The sequence below is a fragment of the Hippocampus guttulatus genome, chromosome 16, assembly GCF_054856545.1.
Source record: "Hippocampus guttulatus isolate MCC_2025c chromosome 16, RoL_Hgut_1.0, whole genome shotgun sequence".
Lineage (NCBI taxonomy): Eukaryota > Metazoa > Chordata > Actinopteri > Syngnathiformes > Syngnathidae > Hippocampus > Hippocampus guttulatus.
Window position 1 is genome coordinate 13,570,111 of NC_141276.1, and position 21,327 is coordinate 13,591,437.

At 41.8% G+C, this 21,327-nt stretch overlaps 1 protein-coding gene across 4 annotated transcripts in view; it reads right to left on the minus strand.

The window, feature by feature from the left end:
• The window catches only part of septin12 (septin 12), a 120,175-nt gene that overhangs the window by 8,104 nt on the left and 90,744 nt on the right, over positions 1 to 21,327 (minus strand). For all 4 annotated transcript variants that reach the window (XM_086132353.1, XM_086132354.1, XM_086132356.1 and 1 more), the window contains 8 exons: positions 20,136 to 20,537; positions 15,640 to 15,768; positions 11,921 to 12,002; positions 10,653 to 10,790; positions 5,596 to 5,713; positions 5,409 to 5,504; positions 4,862 to 4,958; positions 1,270 to 1,321 (listed from right to left, as the gene is read on the minus strand). In XM_086132353.1, the coding sequence (XP_085988479.1) occupies positions 1,270 to 1,321; positions 4,862 to 4,958; positions 5,409 to 5,504; positions 5,596 to 5,713; positions 10,653 to 10,790; positions 11,921 to 12,002; positions 15,640 to 15,768; positions 20,136 to 20,537 (1,114 nt within the window). The remainder of the gene's footprint in view (positions 1 to 1,269; positions 1,322 to 4,861; positions 4,959 to 5,408; positions 5,505 to 5,595; positions 5,714 to 10,652; positions 10,791 to 11,920; positions 12,003 to 15,639; positions 15,769 to 20,135; positions 20,538 to 21,327) is intronic.

The window sequence follows — 21,327 nt, forward strand, 5'->3', positions numbered from 1 at the left end:
AAAATTGAATACAAATCGAAGGGGCCTTATTGTTCTGTTAGGAGTGATGAGGCTATTCTGTGAGACATCTGTGAGGAATCGATTTTCCTGATTTTTCAAAAAGCAAAGCTGAAGATACTACTTTCATCCACTAGATGACAGCGTGTAGCCAATTTGTTGTGGTGAGTCAGCAGACTTAAGCATTCAGCAGAGTCGCGCTACGTCATCTGAATGAGTCAATCAGTACCTTAGCCACCTTCGGCTCTTTCTGAAATAAATGTCAGAAAGACTAACTGCCTTTCATCTGGCTGCTATGATTGAAGTACAGTACATGATTCAACTGATGTATTTTTTATGGTTTATATTGTTAAAATGAATTTTTAAAAAATGTTATAAGAAAACAATGTACTATTTCAGAAAAATACCAATAACCTTGATATTGAATTGCAAATCGCAGTATCATCAATCATTGTGATATAAATCTAATTGTCACACAAGTATTGTGATTTGAATTGAATCGGGAGGTAAGTGAATCGTCCCACCTTCAATGGCTACCCCTTGCAAAATCATTATTTTTAGGGATGCGTAAAGGAATTCCTGTAATCCCCATTTATGAGCAGATTAGTTCCCTGACATTGCAGTGAAAGAGAGAATAGACAGGTTCTTATGTAACTGATAATCCCTAGTGATCTGTGCTCACCTCAAGTTCTTAACAACACCACAGATCAATTGAGATGAGGTAATTAAGGCTGTACTCGCACCTGAAAAGTCATTCAGTTATTTGACAAAAAGCAAACATCATTTTTTTTCGTTTGGTGCGGTTTGTGTTCACACTGTACTTTTTGCAAGTGAACTATAGTTCACGTCGACACATGATGGTGCTCCCATTGGACAGAAATGACGAGAGCGGTTTAAAGTGGATCCATCAGCGGGTGTGACTACACCCCAAGACTCTGACACTTGCACGAGAGTCTCATGGCTTCAAACATTAAATTCAAATTAAAACAATAAAAACATTTGGTAGCTTCGAGCTTTAAACGCTTCCAGTACTGCACCTACATGCACAAGAGTTTCTAAACCAGCCACTAGAGGTCACAAACCAGTGTATTTCAAGTGCCCACCCCAAGCCCGGTAAAGAATAATTTGGGAAGAGTTTCTCTTAACTCCAATTCGAAAATCTTATAAAATATTTTATAATTTTTTTGGTCCTCAAAAACTCACATGCCATCTCATTTGTGAAACAAAAAATAAAAAATAAAGAAATGCCATATTCGGAGAAGACAAGCTCACCTGATAAGGAGATCTCGCAGATTGGCAAACTCACAGTGTGTCACGTTTTCAACTGTAAAAAGAGCGACATAAATAATCATTTATTTAATCAAAAATGAAACAAAGTGATCAGAATATACAGTACAGCATCAGAATATCATCTCAATTGACTTTTAGTTGCTTTGTATAGGAATAGTTGGTTCTTTGGGATGCGTGCCTACCCACCAAATATGAAATTACACAAGAGAGTAAATCTTCGGTGAGCCACCTGTGTCCGAAAATGCGACTGTGAGCAAGCAGCTCTAAAATTTTGCTGAAGAGTGGGCCTAATATAGCATAATGATCACCGCACAGTGACTTTATCCACTCTTGACTCGGCAGCTAATATGTGAACACTTTCAAGTCACGGCTGGACTACACCGTCTAAAATTGTATGTTAAAGCCTTAAGGTTGGCAGTTGACACTGAGTGCGCTTTGATGCACAAATTAGCATTAGCTAACAGATTTAGTGGCACATACATTTACTTTTTTTGAAGTAGTCGATGTGAGTAGAGGAAGTGACTTGGGCGGCTGGTATTTGTGCCAATTGCATTGCTCTCCACACAAATGAAATTAATTAATTTAACGCGCTACAGTCACATTGACGTACTCTGCGGCATTAACCCTTTCATGCACCCTGTAACCTGATAACATGATAAGCTGTCCACTTCAGTAACCGCTGTCCTTGAAATGGTTAATGCACCATTGGCGTCGAGAAAGGTGTTCACAAAATTCATGGATAGGTTCTACCATCCCTGGGCTGCAAACTTAAATGCCTGTGGCCGAGAAGTTAATACAATTACATTACACGTGCTATCCAAGACAAAATGTCAGAATTGATCCATCCATTTTCCAATCCGCTTTATCCTCACAAGGGTCGCGGGGGTGCTAGAGCCTATCCCAGCCACCTTCGGGCAGTAGGCGGGGTACACCCTGAACCAGTTGCCAGCCAATCGCAGGGCATACACAGACGGACAACCAGCCATGCTCACAATCACACCTATGGACAATTTGGAGTGTACAATCAGCCTGCCATGCATGTTTTTGGAATGTGGGAGGAAACCGAAGTACCCGGAGAAAACCCACGCAGGCATGTGGAGAACATGCAAACTCCACACAGGAAGGCCGGAGCCGGGATCAAACCCACAACCTCTGCACTGTGAGGTCAACGCGCTAACCACTGTATCACCAGGCTGCCCAGTTGACAAACCACTGGGCCACCCTGTCAGTATTTATGCAACCTCTAAACAGGAGTGTCAGAAGACTATTCACACACATTGCTCAACGGACACCATGAAGTTGTGGCTACAGTGAAACTCCTCTAGAACGAAACCTACATGGGCGAAAATACCCACTAATGTGAAAAAATCTTCATGCATTAACACCATTCCCATTCTACTGCCCCCCATATGGTGAGGGAAAAAAAACCCTGTCGCGTTATACGAAATCCTTTTCTCTGCTCCAGCCTCGCGAAGACATTCACTACAACGAAGTCTAATCCAACAGCGACCTCTACTGCTTCGTTCGGAATCGGCAACAGCAACCACCACACTGGTTTACATAGTGAACAATGTTTATTTCGGTCACAGCTGCGAGTTTCCTGAACGCAACATACTCATAGGTGCCCTGCCATTACCGAGCATCATCCTGGCCTCCGATTGACCAAGAGGGACCTCACTGTCTATGTGTGTAGATACTGAAGCTAGATCCGTAGAAGATAGAGTGGAATGCATCCGATTAGCTGCTCAGAGTAAATTGCTTATGGCTCGACGGACATTCAAATAAACGAACGTTTCCTCGTATTACAAGTAAAGCATTTTCCTTGAAAATGCTTTACAAGTAAATGATAACAAGATAGCATGATAACAACCTTATTATCATGCTAAAAACCTTACGCTAACTGGAGCGCTAATGAGAGCAAAGCGCTCCATTTAGCGTAAGGTTTTTAGCCTTCAAGAGCTAACTATTGCCATCGAGGACTACGAAGCGTCTACATCAGCTGAGCAACGCCGTCTTGGGTGGTGATCGAGGGTCGGTCGAGTTCGTGAGATGGTGGAAAGAAAAGCCACCGGGTCCAGGAAGTATTTGTTATTGTTAGATTCAGACGAGCATGGACGTTGCATTGCTAAAATGGCTACAAAACGGACTTTGGATGTCAAGCAGCTAAGACAAGAAGAGCTCTGATGCTGGAAGAGAGGGTAAAACTGATCAAAATGAAAGACGGAGCAAGCAAAATAAAAGACATTATCCAAGAAATTGATGTAAGTGAAAGTGAATGCTGATCGTATATTTCGCAATTTCTTTCCCTTTTTTCTTTCTACACGGACAATATGAAGTTTCAAATAAGTGTGTACTCATACTTATGCACAATTGGAATAAAAATAGAGTACACATACGTTTGTGTGTGCGTGTACACATACGTTTGTTTGTGTATGTGTGTGTGTGTGTGTGTGTGTTTGTGTGTGCTTACATCTGAGATCAAATTTGCTACAGTGAAAAAACCCCTGTTGTGAAAGATGTCTTGCTGCAAACATGATTTCGTTGTAGAGGAGTTTCACTGTACTTAATTTATTGTCAACTAGTTCAGTTGGAGGGCGGCCCGGTAGTCCAGTGGTTAGCACGTCGGCTTCACAGTGCAGAGGTACCGGGTTCAATTCCAGCTCCGGCCTCCCTGTGTGGAGTTTGCATGTTCTCCCCGGGCCTGCGTGGGTTTTCTCCGGGTGCTCCGGTTTCCTCCCACATTCCAAAAACATGCATGGCAGGCTGATTGGACGCTCTAAATTGTCCCTAGGTGTGAGTGTGGGCGTGAATGGTTGTTCGTCTCTGTGTGCCCTGCGATTGGCTGGCAACTGATTCAGGGTGTCCCCGCCTACTGCCCGAAGACGGCTGGGATAGGCTCCAGCACCCCCCGCGACCCTAGTGAGGATCAAGCGGTTCGGAAAATGGATGGATGGATAGTTCAGTTGGGCAATAGGCTTGATTGCCTTTCTGAATGTCTTTCTGACTTGCTGTAGCTTTCTTGATACAAAGCAATATATGTTTAATTGTAAAACAACATTGTTAAAATTGTTGAAATATAGATACCACACCTCTCTTAGTATATTCTGTCATCTAGAATCAAGCTAAAAATCCCCCCCCAAAACAAAAAACAAAAACAAAACAAAACAAAAAAAACTTTTGATTGGAATTTTAGCCATTGTGGAAAAACAAATGCTCATCCCTAAAATAGGAAGATCAAGTTTTAGCAAGGGGTGTGAATTATGATGTTCCCCAAAATACCCTGCTTTTGATAACTGAGACTAAATTGTTGTTTATAAGCAAAACTGTAGGACCCATTGATAATAACATACCTTCAATACATCACTCCATTGACGATAAAGGCTACATTGCTGTTTTGTTTTTTGACTGTTTGTGTCAAGATGTGACATTGCTTCTGAACTAATATGAGTATTGTTATGCAATGAAAAGGTTCTTTAGAAAATCATGAGTTTCCCTTTCCATTGAATTATACATAAAATGTGTTTGTCGGCTCGTGTCAGGAATGATGTGGTGGTACAATTTTTCCTCTCCTCACCTTCAATAATTCCCCACTTGGTTTTACGGCCCAACACCTTATTTCCGTTCACCTGGTGTTCCTTGTCAGTCCCCACCACCGCAAAGGGAATACTTTCCTGGATACAAAAATACAGATACATCTCACTCACCCTCATTTGAGAACAAGTAATAGTCATATCATGATGCCGAGATGATTTTCAGGACGCTGATTCAAGTCATGTTTTGGGGCTCTGGTTAATTTATTCATTGTATTATATTGTTGAAAGCATTGAAGTCTCAATAAATACAGTCAACATGTCTATTGGGGCGGGGTTGACTAAACCCAATTTACATTTACAGTTTACCATTTCAGATGGCAATATGAGCTCAAACACTCAAAATGTGTTTCATTTAATGATGAACGAAAAGGAAGGTCATTTCTTTTGAATGGGTGGTTTAAAAACTTTAACAGCAGGTGATGTTTTTCCTGATCTGAACCCTTGGAAGAGTCACTGTACAAAGAATGCACTGCCAATACATTTCCTGCTTTCTTGTGGCCAAGGAAGAACAGGGGACTAGGTTCCTACCCTGATCCTGTCATTGAGGAAGCGCTCCTCTGGATCCTCATCGTACTCTTTCTGGGGATAGACACGAATCCCGTGGCCTGCCAAGTCTTGCCTTATCTGTTAATGAGTCAAAGGTAAAACACAGGTCAACTTGAGGATCGAATAGATGGATGTGTACTTCAAGGAGTATTGGCATATGCGTCCTCACCCTCTCCTTGAACCCCTGTCGTTCCTCAATGGTAAGTGTGTCTGCTTTGGCAATCACAGGCACAATGCTTACTATCTTTCCCAACCTCTTCATGAACTCCACATCGATGGGACGTAACCTTGACACACAGTACATCGCTGGTCAATTTAGAAAAAGACGAGCATAAAAAGCCAAGAGAAACTTGGACATTTATTGTTGGATCTATGCATTACTGATTAGGTAAACCAAGTATTTTGGGACTATACAAGTTTCATCAAAATAAAATAGTTGGTCATAATAGTTTGGGATTTTTCATTACAGTTTTATTTTGTGCCTTACAACTGGACAAAAAAATCAGATTTTCATTTAAAAAAAAGGGCGATCTTGCACTTTTTCAAATAATGTCAAATTACAAAAAATAAATAAATGAATAATAACTTGTTCATGTCGAGAAAAAATAATGAGACATTTGGAATCCACATCTGAAATGGCCCTAGAAAATGTTGCTGGCAACTTTGTTTATATTTACGTAAATGTATATTTAGATGCAGACCAGTGTAATGTTTTCTACACTTATTGAAATGAACTCACAGTTTGAGTATACTTCAAGAATTTGGGGAGTTTGTTCCACATGTGAGGCACATAATAACTAAATGCTGCTTCACTTTGTTTGGTTCTTGTTGTGGGAACATATGATCGACCTGTCCCAGATGACCTAAGGGGCTCTGGATGCTTTATAGGGTACGGAAATATCTTGCATGTATTTTGTTGCTACACCACTTAAAGACTGATAGACTAAGTGCCAGTTTTTAAAACCTATTCTTTGACTCACAGGTAGACAGTGTAGTGATTTGAGGACAGGTGTCATGTGGTCCAGTTGCCTAGTGTTTGTAAGGACCCTGGTGGAACCTTTTTCTATCAGTGCCAAGTTGTCTGATTGACTTTTTTATGATGACCTGTTGAGACATCATTACAGTAATCTAGCCTACTGAAAATAAAAACATGGACACGTCTTGACAAAACAAAAAAAAACCCAACAAAAAAAAACTGTTTTTAGGTAAGAGGCAGATCGAGTAATACAGTAATCCTTCGCCACTTCGCACTTCGTGTTCTGTGGCTTCAGTGCTTCACATGGTTTTCCAAAATATTGTATTTATATGAAAAAATAAATAAAAGTTAATCTAAAAATGAAAAAAATACAGCCATATCAGCAGCAATATTGTGGAAATATTCACTATTTCATGTTGATGCGCGAGAAGGAAGGTTTCCCTGCCGAACGACTCAGAAGCTTCGTACATACCTGGACTGTACTGTACATGCCACGGGCACTCATTCAAAGCGCATGAATGGTTCCCGGCACGACATCGACCAATGAAAGCACAAGTGGATTTATTCTGCGGGGCCTGATTGGCTGTGCATTATCACAGCCTCACCCATCACCTTCCCTTGATTCTTGTCACGCTGTTGACTGTCTCGCATACTGTATCTTAGTGTTGTGTTCACGATAACATTTTATGTTTCAGCGCTAGCTTTTTTTGATTAGTTAAGATGCGCTCCAACCCCTTGTTGCCGCAGAATCAATGCGTCCCGGGTGTGTAGGAGCATACTTGTCCTTCCACAAAGATGGCACCAACATCAGGGACATGGACACATCAACGGCGGTTTCAGGGGGCTGATTCACAGGCTTGACCGGGTCGGGGAATCTTAATTTGAAGGTTTCCCGACCCGGTCAGCTGTTTTTTAGATACATCATAAGGAAGCAGTGACAGCTCAGATGAAGGCTGAAGTGACAGCCAAAACTGTCAGCTCGGTAGAAGGTTTTATCTTCGGAAAAAAAAGACCATGGTCTGATTAAATATGAAACCGGAGACCTATTTCAACTAATAAGAAGCCAAAATAAACGTCATAGTGCTAACCATCACCATGTTTTTCTCCAATTTAAAAACCTCCAAGCAAAAGAGTCTCAGAGTGAACCTAAAGCCTGTACCAGTCAAGTGAGAAGGCATGATGAATATTAATTACTGTATAAGGTTTTACAATTAAAGATTTAAGTAAATATGTGTACTGTTGTAGACTTTATCTCAAATATGTTTTGGAATATTTACATTGTAAAGTATAAATACTGCTTACATATTTTAAACATGCTGGTACCCACATACACGAAAATTCCTGGGGGTCGGGGGCAAATCGCAAAAAATGAGGGATTACTGTAGTATTTAAGTGGTTGTTAAAATTCAGGTCGAAGTAAATGATTACAGCAAAAATTCTGGCTTGATTTGTAACTTTCAATGCCATAGAGTTAAGGTGAGTGCTGATCTTAGCCCTTTCATTTATGGGGCCAAAAAACCCACTTCTGTCTTTTAAGTAAAGTAAGAAACTCTATCTATACGATAGATAGAGTGTCCTTATGTGACTATAGAATCTATAGTCATGTAAGGACAAATGTAAAGTTGTGTCGTATCTGCATAAGTGATATTGTGATGCTCCATAATTTGAGCAGGGGGGTGGCATCCATCCATCCATTTTCCAATCCGCTTTATCCTCACAAGGGTCGCAGGGGGTGCTGGAGCCTCTCCCAGCTGTCTTCGGGCAGTAGGCGGGGGACACCCTGAACCAGTAGCCAGCCAATCGCAGGTCACACAGAAATGAACAGCCATTCGCGCTCGCACTCACACCGAGGGACAATTTGGAGTGTTCAATCAGCCTGCCATGCATGTTTTTGGAATGTGGAGGGAAACCGGAGGACCCAGAGAAAACCCACGCAGGCTCGGGGAGAACATGCAAACTCCACACAGGAAGGCCGGAGCTGGAATTGAACCGGGTACCTCTGCACTGTGAAGTTGACGTGCTAACCACTCGACTACCGGCCTTGGTCAGCAAACAATGCTATGATATATTTTAATTAGAGCTGTCAAATGATTAAAATATTTAATCTAATTAAAAATGCAACTGTCATAATTAACTCAAATTCACTAAAAATTAATCGTGATTGCGCACGCATTTTTCATCATTTCTGAATTTCCTTTCATATTTTTTTGTCCTATTTTTCCCCCATTTTAATGTTCTCATCAACATGGAATCATGAATCAGTTTTCTATGTGCAAAATGCAAATATTTACTGAAATAACAATTTCAAGTTGCAATTTTACATGAACATTTTTCACTTTGAGCAGTTATTCACACAATCTCTCACACAATATTACTGTCCATCAACAACAGTGAAAAAAATATTTTGTGGATTTAAGCCATGGTTGCATACTTCGTTTTTCTCAAGTTTGCTTTGAACACAGCAGTCAGGCTATGTTGATTCTGTTGGTCCTTCTTGCGCGGAAGTCTCTCTACGGTTTTGTGTCGACATCATTTTGGATGACTACACTTGGTTCGATGACAACACTGGAGACATTTTATTTTCAGTGTTCGCTAGGTCACTACCACTGCACGGCTGAACTCTCGACGTGCCTCAGCGCACCGTCACTGTCAGACGAACACAGAGAAGCTCCACCCGCTTTATTTATATGGACACGGAACACTGTAACCTTCCACACAAAATAGTTCCAAACAAGTAACAATCACGTCAGTGGCATACATCGAACTCAACAGAATGCCTGCTCTTTATTCACCAGTGGCTCATCAACCTAGTTGCTTATTTCTCTCCCGAAACAGTGTCTTCTCCGCTGCGTACAATCTCTGTACACAGCTTGTAATGGGGGCTCTCGTTGGCAATCCGTAGTGGAGTCGTTAGATGCAATGCGAATGATTTCAGCTTGAGTCGAGCTGTGGACAATGTTGACAGGCTTGCATACAGTAGCCATACATTTAGCTATGGCTTCAGCAAATTTGTTCTTCGTCGTGTCATCCATTTTCTTCGCTTTGAAATGATCCATAGCTGTCTGTCTGAGACGAGGGGGCGGAGTACTCACGTCAGCTGTGTGCTTGGCCATTAAGTGGTATTTCAGACTCGACGTGCTGTGATGATAGCTCAGTTTACGACTGCAAAATTTACAGGTAACTTTGGTCTTGTCAGTGGAACAATCTGGCAACTTTTTAAAAGTAAACTATCCATTCATAAACTCTTTAAATATCCGTCTTTGGTGTCTCGCGCGTGCGTGGACCTGTGCAGCGCGCTTGTTGTTTTGTTTCTGGTTTATTTATAGAGCAACGTAACAGCCGCTGTGACGTGTGCCGCGTTAATATCGCGAGAAAAAATTTAATCCTGTTAAAATTCATTTAAATTAATGCCAATAAAAACGCGCTAAACTGACAGCTCTAATTTTAATGTGTTGTTTTGCCCCTTTTACGGACATTTCTACACAGTAGACTGTTGTACTATATTATAGTTGGTGAGTGAGGGAAACAAGAACAGGTTGGAGGTTTTTTTTTGTGATCTGACAGAAGCCTCTTCTCAGTGGAAGGCACTATCTCCTAACATTATTCATCATCTTTGAGCTCAGATAATGTGACAAGTAGGTTTTTGGTCCTCACCCTCAAAAGCCCGATTGCTTTGATTGGGAGAGTGAAATAAAGTGGCAGCACAAATTATTTATTATTTAACATCATTACAGAAGGCATGAGAGGCTCAGGTGATTAGATTGTACTGGTAAGAAAATCACATAAAGCTGATATTGTTCTCTCATTTCTGCTCTCCAGGAAGTTCCTTTGACTATTTAGCGTTTTTTTAAAGCTCTCACTTGCATGTTTGTAGCAGTTAATGTATGCAATTAATGTGCACGTTAACTCTGCAATATTGACAGACGTCCTTCCAAATCACACCCAATCATTCAAATTTAACTTTGGTGGAACTTTGTTGTACATCTTAAGCATTAATGTGCAACAGAACACAATTCTATACAAGGAGTATGTTGTGCCGCATATCACACCCTCATAGGTAAGTAGCATTTCTCATTTTTCAGGGCCAAAAATTGTAAAGGATTCAAAAAAACATTCAAGTCACATTTTCTGGAAGTACTTTGTGGTTATACTTCATTACAGTGTACAAAAACTACAATGTTATCAGGCCTTTTTATGTTTATTATTATTTTTTTTTGTTGCATGAGTTGTGTTGAGTGAAGAGTTTTTACCTGTGTCCTGTTGCAGCCAGGAAGTAAATGCAGCAATGGACTCTAGTATCAGGTATTCTTCTCTTACGGTTGACATGCAGCTCTTCTCGCAGATATTTCTCATATTGCTCATTGATGTACTTGACGATGGGCTCCCAACTTGAGGAGAGAGAGAGTCGGGAAGAAATATAATTGAAACACAGAATTCATTGAAAGGGGAAGTCAACTCAAAAATGTTCTTTCCAAGAATATATGCCCCACTAGTCTAAACACAGCATTCTAATTAATATTACATTTTAAGGAGCAAAATCCACCCATTTTTATCCATTTCAGAGTGCTGCCGTTTTGCTACTGGCTGTCGACTGAAAATGACATCACAGTGCCCAAGGGCTCAGGTAACAACCGTCACGGCTCAGCTGTTTTCTGGTTTCGGCCAGCTAACTTTCATGAGCTGAGAGCCCTTCGACCAGGGCTGCCCAAACCTTTTTGACCGAAGATCTACTTTTCGATCAACCAACCTCACGCGATCGTCCAGATTGCCATTCTTAGCGAGTGCCATCTGTGAATTGTACAGGAAACGCACTTTGCCTGATAATAATAATAAAGGCTACATCGCAAGAGCTCTGATCGCAAGTTGCAATTGCAGACTGCTGAGCACAAACAACTTCCGGTGACGCAGGGTCACGCACCACCGTACATTAAAGGTGACCTGCTTTATTTTATTTTGTTTTTTATAATATTCATTTTCCAAACCGCTTTATCCTTACGAGGGTCGCGGGGGGTGCTGGAGCCTATCCCAGCTGTCTTTGGGCAGTATAATATTTTGTTTTTTAAATATTTTATGTGAAAGTGAGACTGCTTGGATGATTAGGGTGCAGTGTGCATTAACACAAAAAGTATATTACTAACATGCACAGAGACACACATCGACTTGGGACCAGTCCGCAAGCTACTGGTTGATCGCGATCGATGTAATGGGCACCCCTGTCTTAGGCATTGTGGTGTCGTTTAACAGCAAGTGGCATTATGGCCTCCTCTCCTGAGAGGGATACGATTGGGTGGATTTTTCTACTTAGTTCATATTCCAAAAACACAATATTAATCAGAATACTGTGTTTTCTTAAAAGGAAAAAAAATGCACAAAATGTCTCAACTTGACATGATCTGTCTGATGTGTCATTAAATACAAGTATTTTAGTAAATGAAACCAAATCTTATTTGTAAATACACTCTCTCTATGAAGTGTGTTTGTGTGTGTTCTTTGTGGTCTTAGCTTATGTGCTGCCTACCAGTTCTCATTGTTGATCTGGTCTCCAAACCCTGGAGTGTCAATCACTGTCAGCTTCATCTTCACTCCCTTCTCTTCAATCACTAGAGAGGAATGCAAAATACAGGGACTTTATAATACAACTCATGAATGCATGGTCACTTATGATGAAGAAAAAAAAACTTTTGTTTGTACACCATTGCATCCAAGACTCACCTTTTTTTTCTTTTTAAGATATCCTTTATTTGTCCCGCAATGGGGAAAATACAATTTTTGAGTCAGTGTCACGTGTGCTCACATGTGTGGCCACTTATCTATGTTGGACCGATGTTGGGCAGAGGAGCAAAGGCTATCATTTAAGTCCATTGACAATGTTGAGTAAGCACTGAGGAATCTCCTTTCAGCGGAAGCAGGGGAGCAAACATCTGGTACCCGAATCACTCAGATTTTCACTAACCTGCAATAAAGCACCACATGCACTGTCTCGACTAGTCTGTAAGTCAAAAGCACAGTACAGAAAGTGGCTTCACAGGTCGTAACACCTCCAATAAGAGAGCAACAACTAAACTGTGTTTGCCTGTGATTGACTGTCATCACAGGGACAAGTGAGCAGCCATGAAGCAGGAGCAAATGACATCAATAGATCCACAGAATTGGCATGAGGTGATCTAATGATCTGTCATTTCCCATCCATCTCCACACACTCTGAAGTAAACTACGTTTCTAATGGACTCCACAGTTGCTGGAGGGACACGATTGCACAACAGTGCAACTGTTGTTTCACTTCCGAAAAAAATCTTCCGGATTTATCGGTGCTGGCCTCAAACTGCAATGAATTTTGGGAACGGTTATATTGTGTAATTCTAGATATGAAACTTGAGGGAAGTTTCCACCACCATAATTTACACAGTCAAGAGCAGCAAGCTGGAGGTGGTTAATTTCTAAGTGTCTCTGATTTTGTGCCTGAAGCTGTATAGAATCTCATTAATTGGGAATGGACAACAATAAAAAGTGATACATCATTTTCAAACATGTTTACTGGGATACTGACTGCAAGCAGCATTGGCAGGGATTGCTACAGGATAACATGTGAAAGATCGAAGAGCCAGTTGTGAGTTGTTGAGTTGAGTGGAACATTGTTGTTCACAAAATTTTAATGCTTTGAGCTTCTCCTCACAAGGGTCGCGGGGGGTCTGGAGCCTATCCGAGCTATCTTTGGGCAGTAGACGGGGGACACCCTGAACCGGTTGCCAGCCAATCGCAAGGGGCACAGAGACGAACAACCATACGTGCTCACACTCACACCATGGGACAATTTAGACTCTAAATTGTGTGGGCAAACTACGGCCCGCGGGCCGGATCCGGCACATTGGTCTTTTTAATCCAGCCCGCCAAAGATTGGTGCACAATTAAGGTTTGATTGCATTCATTTCGTTTGGACTTGTAATGACAGGTATTTCAACACCAGGTGGCGCAGTTACTTCAAGTTGCAGAGCACAGGGAGGGAGGGGAAGACGAAGAAAGAGGGAGAGAGTAATGAATATGGAAGAGAAAGTGTTATGTATCTGATTAAACGAAGCGGGTAACAAAGTACGAAACATTCAGGAGACGCCTGGAGTCGGAAAGACTCAAATCTACGAGACTTTGAAAAACAAGGAAGCGATTCTTACTCAGTCCGATTCTGGCAATTTACATGCTCAGAATGAATTGCTTGTGGCTCGAGTAAATGAACATTTCCTAGAATGGTTTGATTGTTATCATGTTAAAAACTTTCCGCAAACTGGACCGCTAATAAGAGTCGGAGAGCAGTCAAATGTGTAGAGCGTGAACAACAGGGGGCTCAGTATACATCCTTGAGGAGAACCAGTGCTGAATGTGATGGTGGAGGAGAATGTTACATTATTACTGGCATACAAACACATTGTGCTAGCTTCTTTATTTTCTATTTCTATTTCTAACTTTTGGCCCGGCCCTCCACAATATTTTCTGCTTCTCATTTGGCCCCCCCGGGAAAATAATTGCCCACCCCTGATTTAGAGTGTTCAATCAGCCTGCCATGCATGTTTTTGGAATGTGGGAGGAAACTGGAGTACCCAGAGAAAACCCACACAGGCCCAGGGAGAACATGCAAACTCCACACAGGAAGGCCGGAGCCAGGATCGAACCCACAATCTCTGATTAAAAATCAGTTTTGCAGAAATGTCATTGATTATCCATTTGTGTGAGACATGGAGTATCTCTTGGTCTGGTCACCTGCAGGACACAAATATATTGTAGACAAAAAAATATATATACAGTAATCCCTCGTTTATCGCGGTTAATGGGGACCAAAACCACCCGCGATAAACGAAAATCCGCGAAGTAGCGACCAATTATCATATACATTTTTTTTTTAAATTTCCCCACTTGGGCCTTTGCGCTTGAGCAGAGCGCACTAACACACACACACACACACACACACACACACACACACACACACACACACACACACACACACACAGACACACACACACACACACACACACACACACACACACACACACCAGCCAGCCAGCGATCCCACAGGGGTGCAGCAGACGTGTTTATGATTAGTCAATTAAGGATAGAAGAGACCTGCTTTCGTTCTTATAAACCTCCTCTCTCTCTCTCTCTCAGCCACACACACACACACCCACGCACACACTAGCAGCATTGTAAACAACACTTAGACACTGATTAAAGATTAAAGACTTTTTGCTGACTTAAAAAAAAACGTTTTTCTTTTTTATGAATATGTTTGAAAAAATCCGCGATGCACCGAAGCCGCGGTAAACAAACCTCGAAATAGCGAGGGATCACTGTATTGACACTTAAATTCAAATGTGTGAGCAATTTAGAGTCTACATAAGATACGTGTTTTTGGAATGTGGCAGCACGGCGGAAGACTGGTTAGCATGTCTGCCTGACACTGCATAGATCCGGAGTTTGATTACGGACTCCTGCCTTCCTATGTGGAGTTTACACGTTCTCCCTGTGCCTGAGTGGGTTTTCTCTGGATATCCCAGTTTCCTCTGACATTCCAAAAACAGATGGATGGACAGGCAAAGTCAAATACTCCATGAAAACTCATGTAAGCATACAGAGAACATGCAACCTCCACAAAGGAAGGTCAAGATTCAAACCCAGGATCTAACGATTGTGCGGAAGCTGTGCGAAATGTCATCATCGCTTTTACCACATCCACAAGTTGAAAGGATCTGATGATTTCAATTTTGAGTCAGGTCCGGTGGTGGCAAGCTTCACTTCCTCACCCTCTTCTTTCAAAAAACTGCTCTGAGGATTTTCATCAAGTGCAAAATAAGTGATGACTTTGTTACAAAAATGTGACCGACAGATTATTCCATCCCCTCACTAAAGCTTTTAAGCGCACAAAGGAAAAATAACGGGTGTCATGTGAAGTATCTCTGCACGCCTCAGTTCCATGACCATATCTAGGCTTTTTCATTGCGTCGATGACCTCATCAGACTACTGTTATGGTTACATTTCTGCAAGGCTGAAGCTTTCCTGACAAGTTCGCTCCTGTTCTCTATACTGTATTTCAATGTTTGTACCGGCTTGAAGAGCCATGCGCTGGAGAAAAAGTTTACAGGTGATGTCCCAAAGACTTTAATTCCACATCCGTAGATAAATAGGTATATGTTTTTTAATACGGCGATACAGTATATGTGTGTGTATGTCTGTGTGTAGGTGTGCGGACTTACTGTGGCTCACTGACTGCAGCTTGACCGTTTGGGAGATTTTCTCCTCATAGTTTGGTGTGCAGGACTTCCTGCTGACTTTAGACTTGAAGAGGGTATTGACCATTGTCGATTTCCCCAAACCACTTTGACCTGCAGAAACAAATCAGATTACGGGTGGGGTTTTTTTCTTTTCTGAATTTCAAGACTTTTGCCTGCTACCTATATTTTAATTAAACAAACACAATCACGAAAAGTCTGATTTTGTGTGTGCCACACATCATAAATTCCTTGTTTTGTTTTTAACATTTCTAATTTCCATTTTAGTGTCATTTTTAAAATAATAACAACATATGGGTGCATCTCAGGCTTATTAATTACATCCCTGCTAACTCACCGATGCTTTGACCCTACCCAGAAGTTGTTCTAAGGCTGACAAATTATCGAGGACCTCTTCTTGTCTTAATTGCACACTAACGAGTAAGGATCGAGGAGCTTTAGCAGAGGCGCTATAATTGAAGAAAAACTGATGTTTCCTTTGCTGAAGCCGATTAATTCCATGACAGTAACATATTATCTCAAGATGGCCGTAGGCCAGTTGGATAATTAACTGAACAGGAGTTCACAAATGTAATAATTTGTCATTAGTTATTTTATTATTATTTTTTAACTTTAAATCCACATTTTGTCCAGTCTCTGTTTTATTTGAGCTTTATTTAATTATGAAATGACTATTAATTACACTTGTTTGTAGTCACATATCCGATGAAAGCCTGTAATGGATTGTCATGTTCTCAAATGCATTCAGCAACATAAAGAAAATTTAAAAAGCAGTAGACCTTCAGGTGAAAATAAGGCCCAACGGACGGTGAAGTGCTGATGGTAAGATGAAGACCTTCTTATCTACCAGAGGAGTTCAGCGTGTTCTCATTCTGGCTTGTCACATCACACCACGGGTTAACAAGACTACAGGTAGTAGTAGGTAGGTAGATACATCAATATCAATACTGTATACTGTATATCGCGATAGACACATGCACGATCAATACCAATATAAAATGTAATAAAATAAAATAAATCTGGAAGAAAATCCCGACCCTGGCTCTCTCTGTGCTATAGGCAGGTGCTCTAGTATGTTGTTAGATTTGTGCCATCATTACAAGCACGTTGGAGAGAATTTTGAGGATAAAAGCGTATTTTGAGTCCAGTGGAGTCACTGATTACCCGTCTGCCGAGAGTGAGGACACGAAGAAGAAGCAGCTGAAGCAACGAAGAATGCTCATTAAATTATGATAAGTTATTAAATTATAACATGTCATATGGCAATGACGAGCCTGCTACAAGGTGAATGTAGAACGAAGACGGACGGCTGGTCAACTGTCATGCATGCACTCCAAGAGGGTGTTAGTTCGCTGCGATATCACGTTGTATGAACAACGAATGAAGGTTAATGTAACAGTATCAACGATGGGGAGTAGCGTCTTCCGCAAATCAGCATTTATGGCGGCACGTCTTGAGCCAGGAGCACGGGTGAAAAAAAATGTGTATGACACTGCATTTCAAAGGACACAAAAACATTATACATTCCTTGAAAATGTGTTTGACTACCAGGTATTGAATGGTATTTTTCCTCTGAGTAGTTGTGTTTTATTGTAGTTTATCTATAACATACTGTGATCCCTCACCACTTTGCGTTTCAAATTCTGCGGCTTCTGTGGTTTTTTTCCCGGTGCGACATCAACCAATGCGAACATGAGCGGATCTATACCGTGAGCTGATTGGCTGCACACATGGCAGCCTCACTCAGCATTTCCCTTGTCTTGCTTATTATATCTTAGTGTTGTGTTCGCGATAACTTTTTTTGTTTAAACAAGAACTTTTTTTATTAATAAAGCTGCATTCCAAACCCCTTTGCCGCTGCTGAAGTAATCCGTCCTGGGTATGTGGGACCGTGTAAGCCTGCTCGTCGAAGATGGCACCATCAACAGAGACAAACTGCTTCAACGAAGCTAGTGCCCTACCACGGAGGTGGGGACTTGGTTCGCAGCCTTGGTCGGGTCGGGGAGCCTGATTTTGAAGGTTTCCAACCTGGTCAGCTGTTTTTTAGATACGTCACGAGGAAGCAGTGACATCTTAGGCTGAAGTGACAGGGCAAACTGTCAGCTCGGTAACCAAGGTTTTTTTTAATCTTGATTTGATTTGATGTGACTTTTTATTTGGTCTCCCATAGGAGAAACTTGTCTTGGAGGACAGGCCCCTCATGCCGCTACATACATTGAGCAATACATACCGTATATACCATACACAACAGACATCTTCACTGTCTTCACTATAAAAAGACCATTGTCTGATAAAAAAAGAAACCTTAGGTTTTACAATTAAAAATTTAAGTCAATACATGACCTCTTGTCATTTTTGTCTCAAATATGTAAGTAAAAATACTGTTTAAATATTTTAAACATGCTGGTACCAATGATGTTTCTTGCTTGCAATAATATCAGTGATCAGACAGACATACGACATGGTGGACAGCGGCTCTTCCCATCCAGTTGTCAACTGCCTGTAGTCTTAGAATGCTTTTTCTGCTTGGCTCCTGACGAAGGCGGACACTTTTTTGCTCTGCTCCTGTCCTCACCCCCACTCCCCTTGCTCGCCACTCAGTCTAGTGCTGTCCTTGTCTAGACTATCCTAGCCTCCTGCCGTATTTTCATCCTAAAACAAACCATGGAATTGGTTGGCTGGTCTCTCAATGCCATCGACAAAATTTTCTCGACGAGAAGAGCAGGCAGTGGGGAGCCTACTTGCCCCTCGGGACATTTGCTGCCGGGTACACTCTAGATCCCTGGAGGAAGTGGAGAATGGTGTGCCTGTCAATACTGTCCGTTAAGGATGTGGAAGACATCTACATTATCGGCCTTCTGATAGCAGGTATGCTGCTGTTTGGTGTTAGCCGTTTCCTGATCTATCGAAAAATTCAACTGACGGGAGCAGCTTTATTGGAAGTGAAGAAGCTGCCGGTCTTTTTGGATGGCACAGCGCGGATGTCCAACACTCAGACTCAAGCGGTGACTGAGCTCAACCGCAGAATGGATGCAGTTTGGAGCGTCATTGCAAGATGGAGAACAACTTGGAGAAATTGGGATCTGCGCTCAGGAAAAGAAATCGCAGATTTGGCTGATCGGCGCCATTGAAGAGACACAGACCACGGACTCAAGGCTGTCTGGAATTGTAGGCAGTCGTTCCCAAAACATCTGCTATCTCGACCTTTCCCCTGGATGAACGCACGCATGGAAGCTAGTGCCCTACCATCACCCCCTCCTTCTCGGCCATAGACTGATAAGCCAGGACTGTCTCCATGAGCAGACCTTGACGAAGCAGCTGCGGCCTGACACGCACACACAACCAGACAAACACACGTCAAGTCAAGTCAAGTCAAGTCAAGTCAAGTCAACAGTATTTATAGAGCACTTTCAAACAGCCATCGCTGCATACAAAGTGCTGTACATGGAGCAATGCACGTGCATACACACCCTTGTCATGTCATCATCGCCTTCATTGTTCCTGGTTTTTCCCCGCGATGTGAACTGATCTGCTGAGCGCTGGAATGGACTGGCAGCTCGCCGGTCGGGCCGTGTCGCCCCCCATCCATCCGCCCCCTCATTACATGTTATGTCTTGTGACTTGTTGTAACTGTCATATGCTTTTGACGTGCTGGGTCTTTTTTTTCCTAGACTTAAATTATCCTCAAATGGTTTTTTCCCCTCTCCTTCCCTCGTGTTTTACTTTCTCAACTAAGATCTTGGGGCACTGTACATACGGCGAGTACCGACAGGCCCTTTGCACTGTATCCCATGTTCGTCATTGTTTTTCATGTTTCTTGTGCAGAGCGTGCCTGTTAAGTCCAAATTACCTCATGGGGATAAATAAAGTTTTCTGAATCTGAATCTAAATCTGAATGAAGACCTTGACCAACAGAGGATGCTAACATACTGTGGAACAGCCGTGAAATCCCGGTTCACATTGAACACAAAAATTCCTTGGGGAGGGGTCAAATCCTCCTTTGCGGTTTCACTTTTTTTTTAGGGGGGACGGGCGTTACCAATTAACCGCAAAAACGAGGGATTACTGTATGTCATACTTTTTTAAAATTCTGATTAATTCAAAAACAAAATAAATAAATAAGAACTGTATCAATGAACTGATCTGAATTGCTTATGTTGCGATGCACTTTTTCACCATATCGCTCACAGTCCTAACATCAGTGAATAACTTTTCACCACTCTAACCACTGACTGAACCGTCCTGTGTAGCCAGTATTTTGAGACAAAAAAATCGGACTTTTTTGCCACATAATAGAAAATCGCAAATATAATCTTTTTTTGTTGTTGTTGTCAAGAGCGAGCGACAGGTTTCAATAAAATTAATGACTAAATAATTTGCAAATGCCGAACCACAAATTTGCGGGGGTCCTAATCATAATAACAATCAAACATGTAATCAAGCACAGATTTGACACGTACCAACCACCATGATGTTGAACTCAAAGCCAGCTTTCATGGTCTTGTATCTCATCTGGTCCAACACTGCCTCAATGCCCACATAGCCAAACAGGTCACTGCCACGGATGAAACTCATCTGGAAGTCTGGGACAGATCGGCACATTTCCACCTTCACCTCTGACTCCACCTCTTTCTTCATCTCTCCCTCCTCCATTCCTTTCTCCTGTTCTTTCTCCTGCACCTCTGCATGGACGTCCACACCATTTGCTTGAGTTTCTTTGTTAGAATTCTCTGTAACCGTGCTTGCTAGTATTGCTTCACTCTTCTCCTCTGGGACTTGCTCTTCACCCATGATGCCATTCTCCTTCTGCTCTCTCTCCTCCATCAGGGAAGGTGCTTCTACGTTCAGATCTCCAGCACTTTCTGTGAAACAAATACACAGATATAGATTGGAGGTTAGTTGTATAAGAGTTTGGAATAATTGTGTTCATGAATTGCTATTTTTCACATCTATTTTCTTTTAAAATATGACCTAAAGTTTGAAATGTAACATTTTCCCTTAGATTCAGTTTAAATTCTCTCAACAAATATCATGCAATTTAACACGTCAGTGTTATTAACGCCCGCTTTAACACCACTCACCAAACATCGGAGGCAATTCAAGGATCAGAGGTTTAGGGATGCTCAGATCCCAGCTCAGCAAGATAAACTTCACTGATTTATTACTGCATTTATGAAAGAAAAATCATAACACTTTTGGGGCAAAGTATATGACGAAATCACCAATCCATTTTCCGATCCGCTTTATCCTCACAAGGGTCACGGGGCATGCTGGAGCATATCTCAGCTGTCTTCGGGCAGTAGGCGGGGGACACCCTGAACCGGTTGTCAGCCAATCACAGGCCAAACACAGACGAACAACTATCCACGCTCACACTCACACGTAGGGACAATTTAGAATGTTCAATTAGCCTGCCTTCCATGTTTTTGGAATGTGGAAGGAAATCAGAGTACCCGGAGAAAACCCACGCACGGGAAGAACATGCAAACTCCACACAGGAAGGCCGGAGCCGGGATTGAACCCAAGACCTCTGCACTGTGAGGTTGATGCGCTAACCACTCGACACCGTGCCGCCCATAATCAAATCAGCTAAAGATTATTTAAATGTTAAGCCACGATGAAAGAGGAAAGTCTCATATTTATAAAACAAAC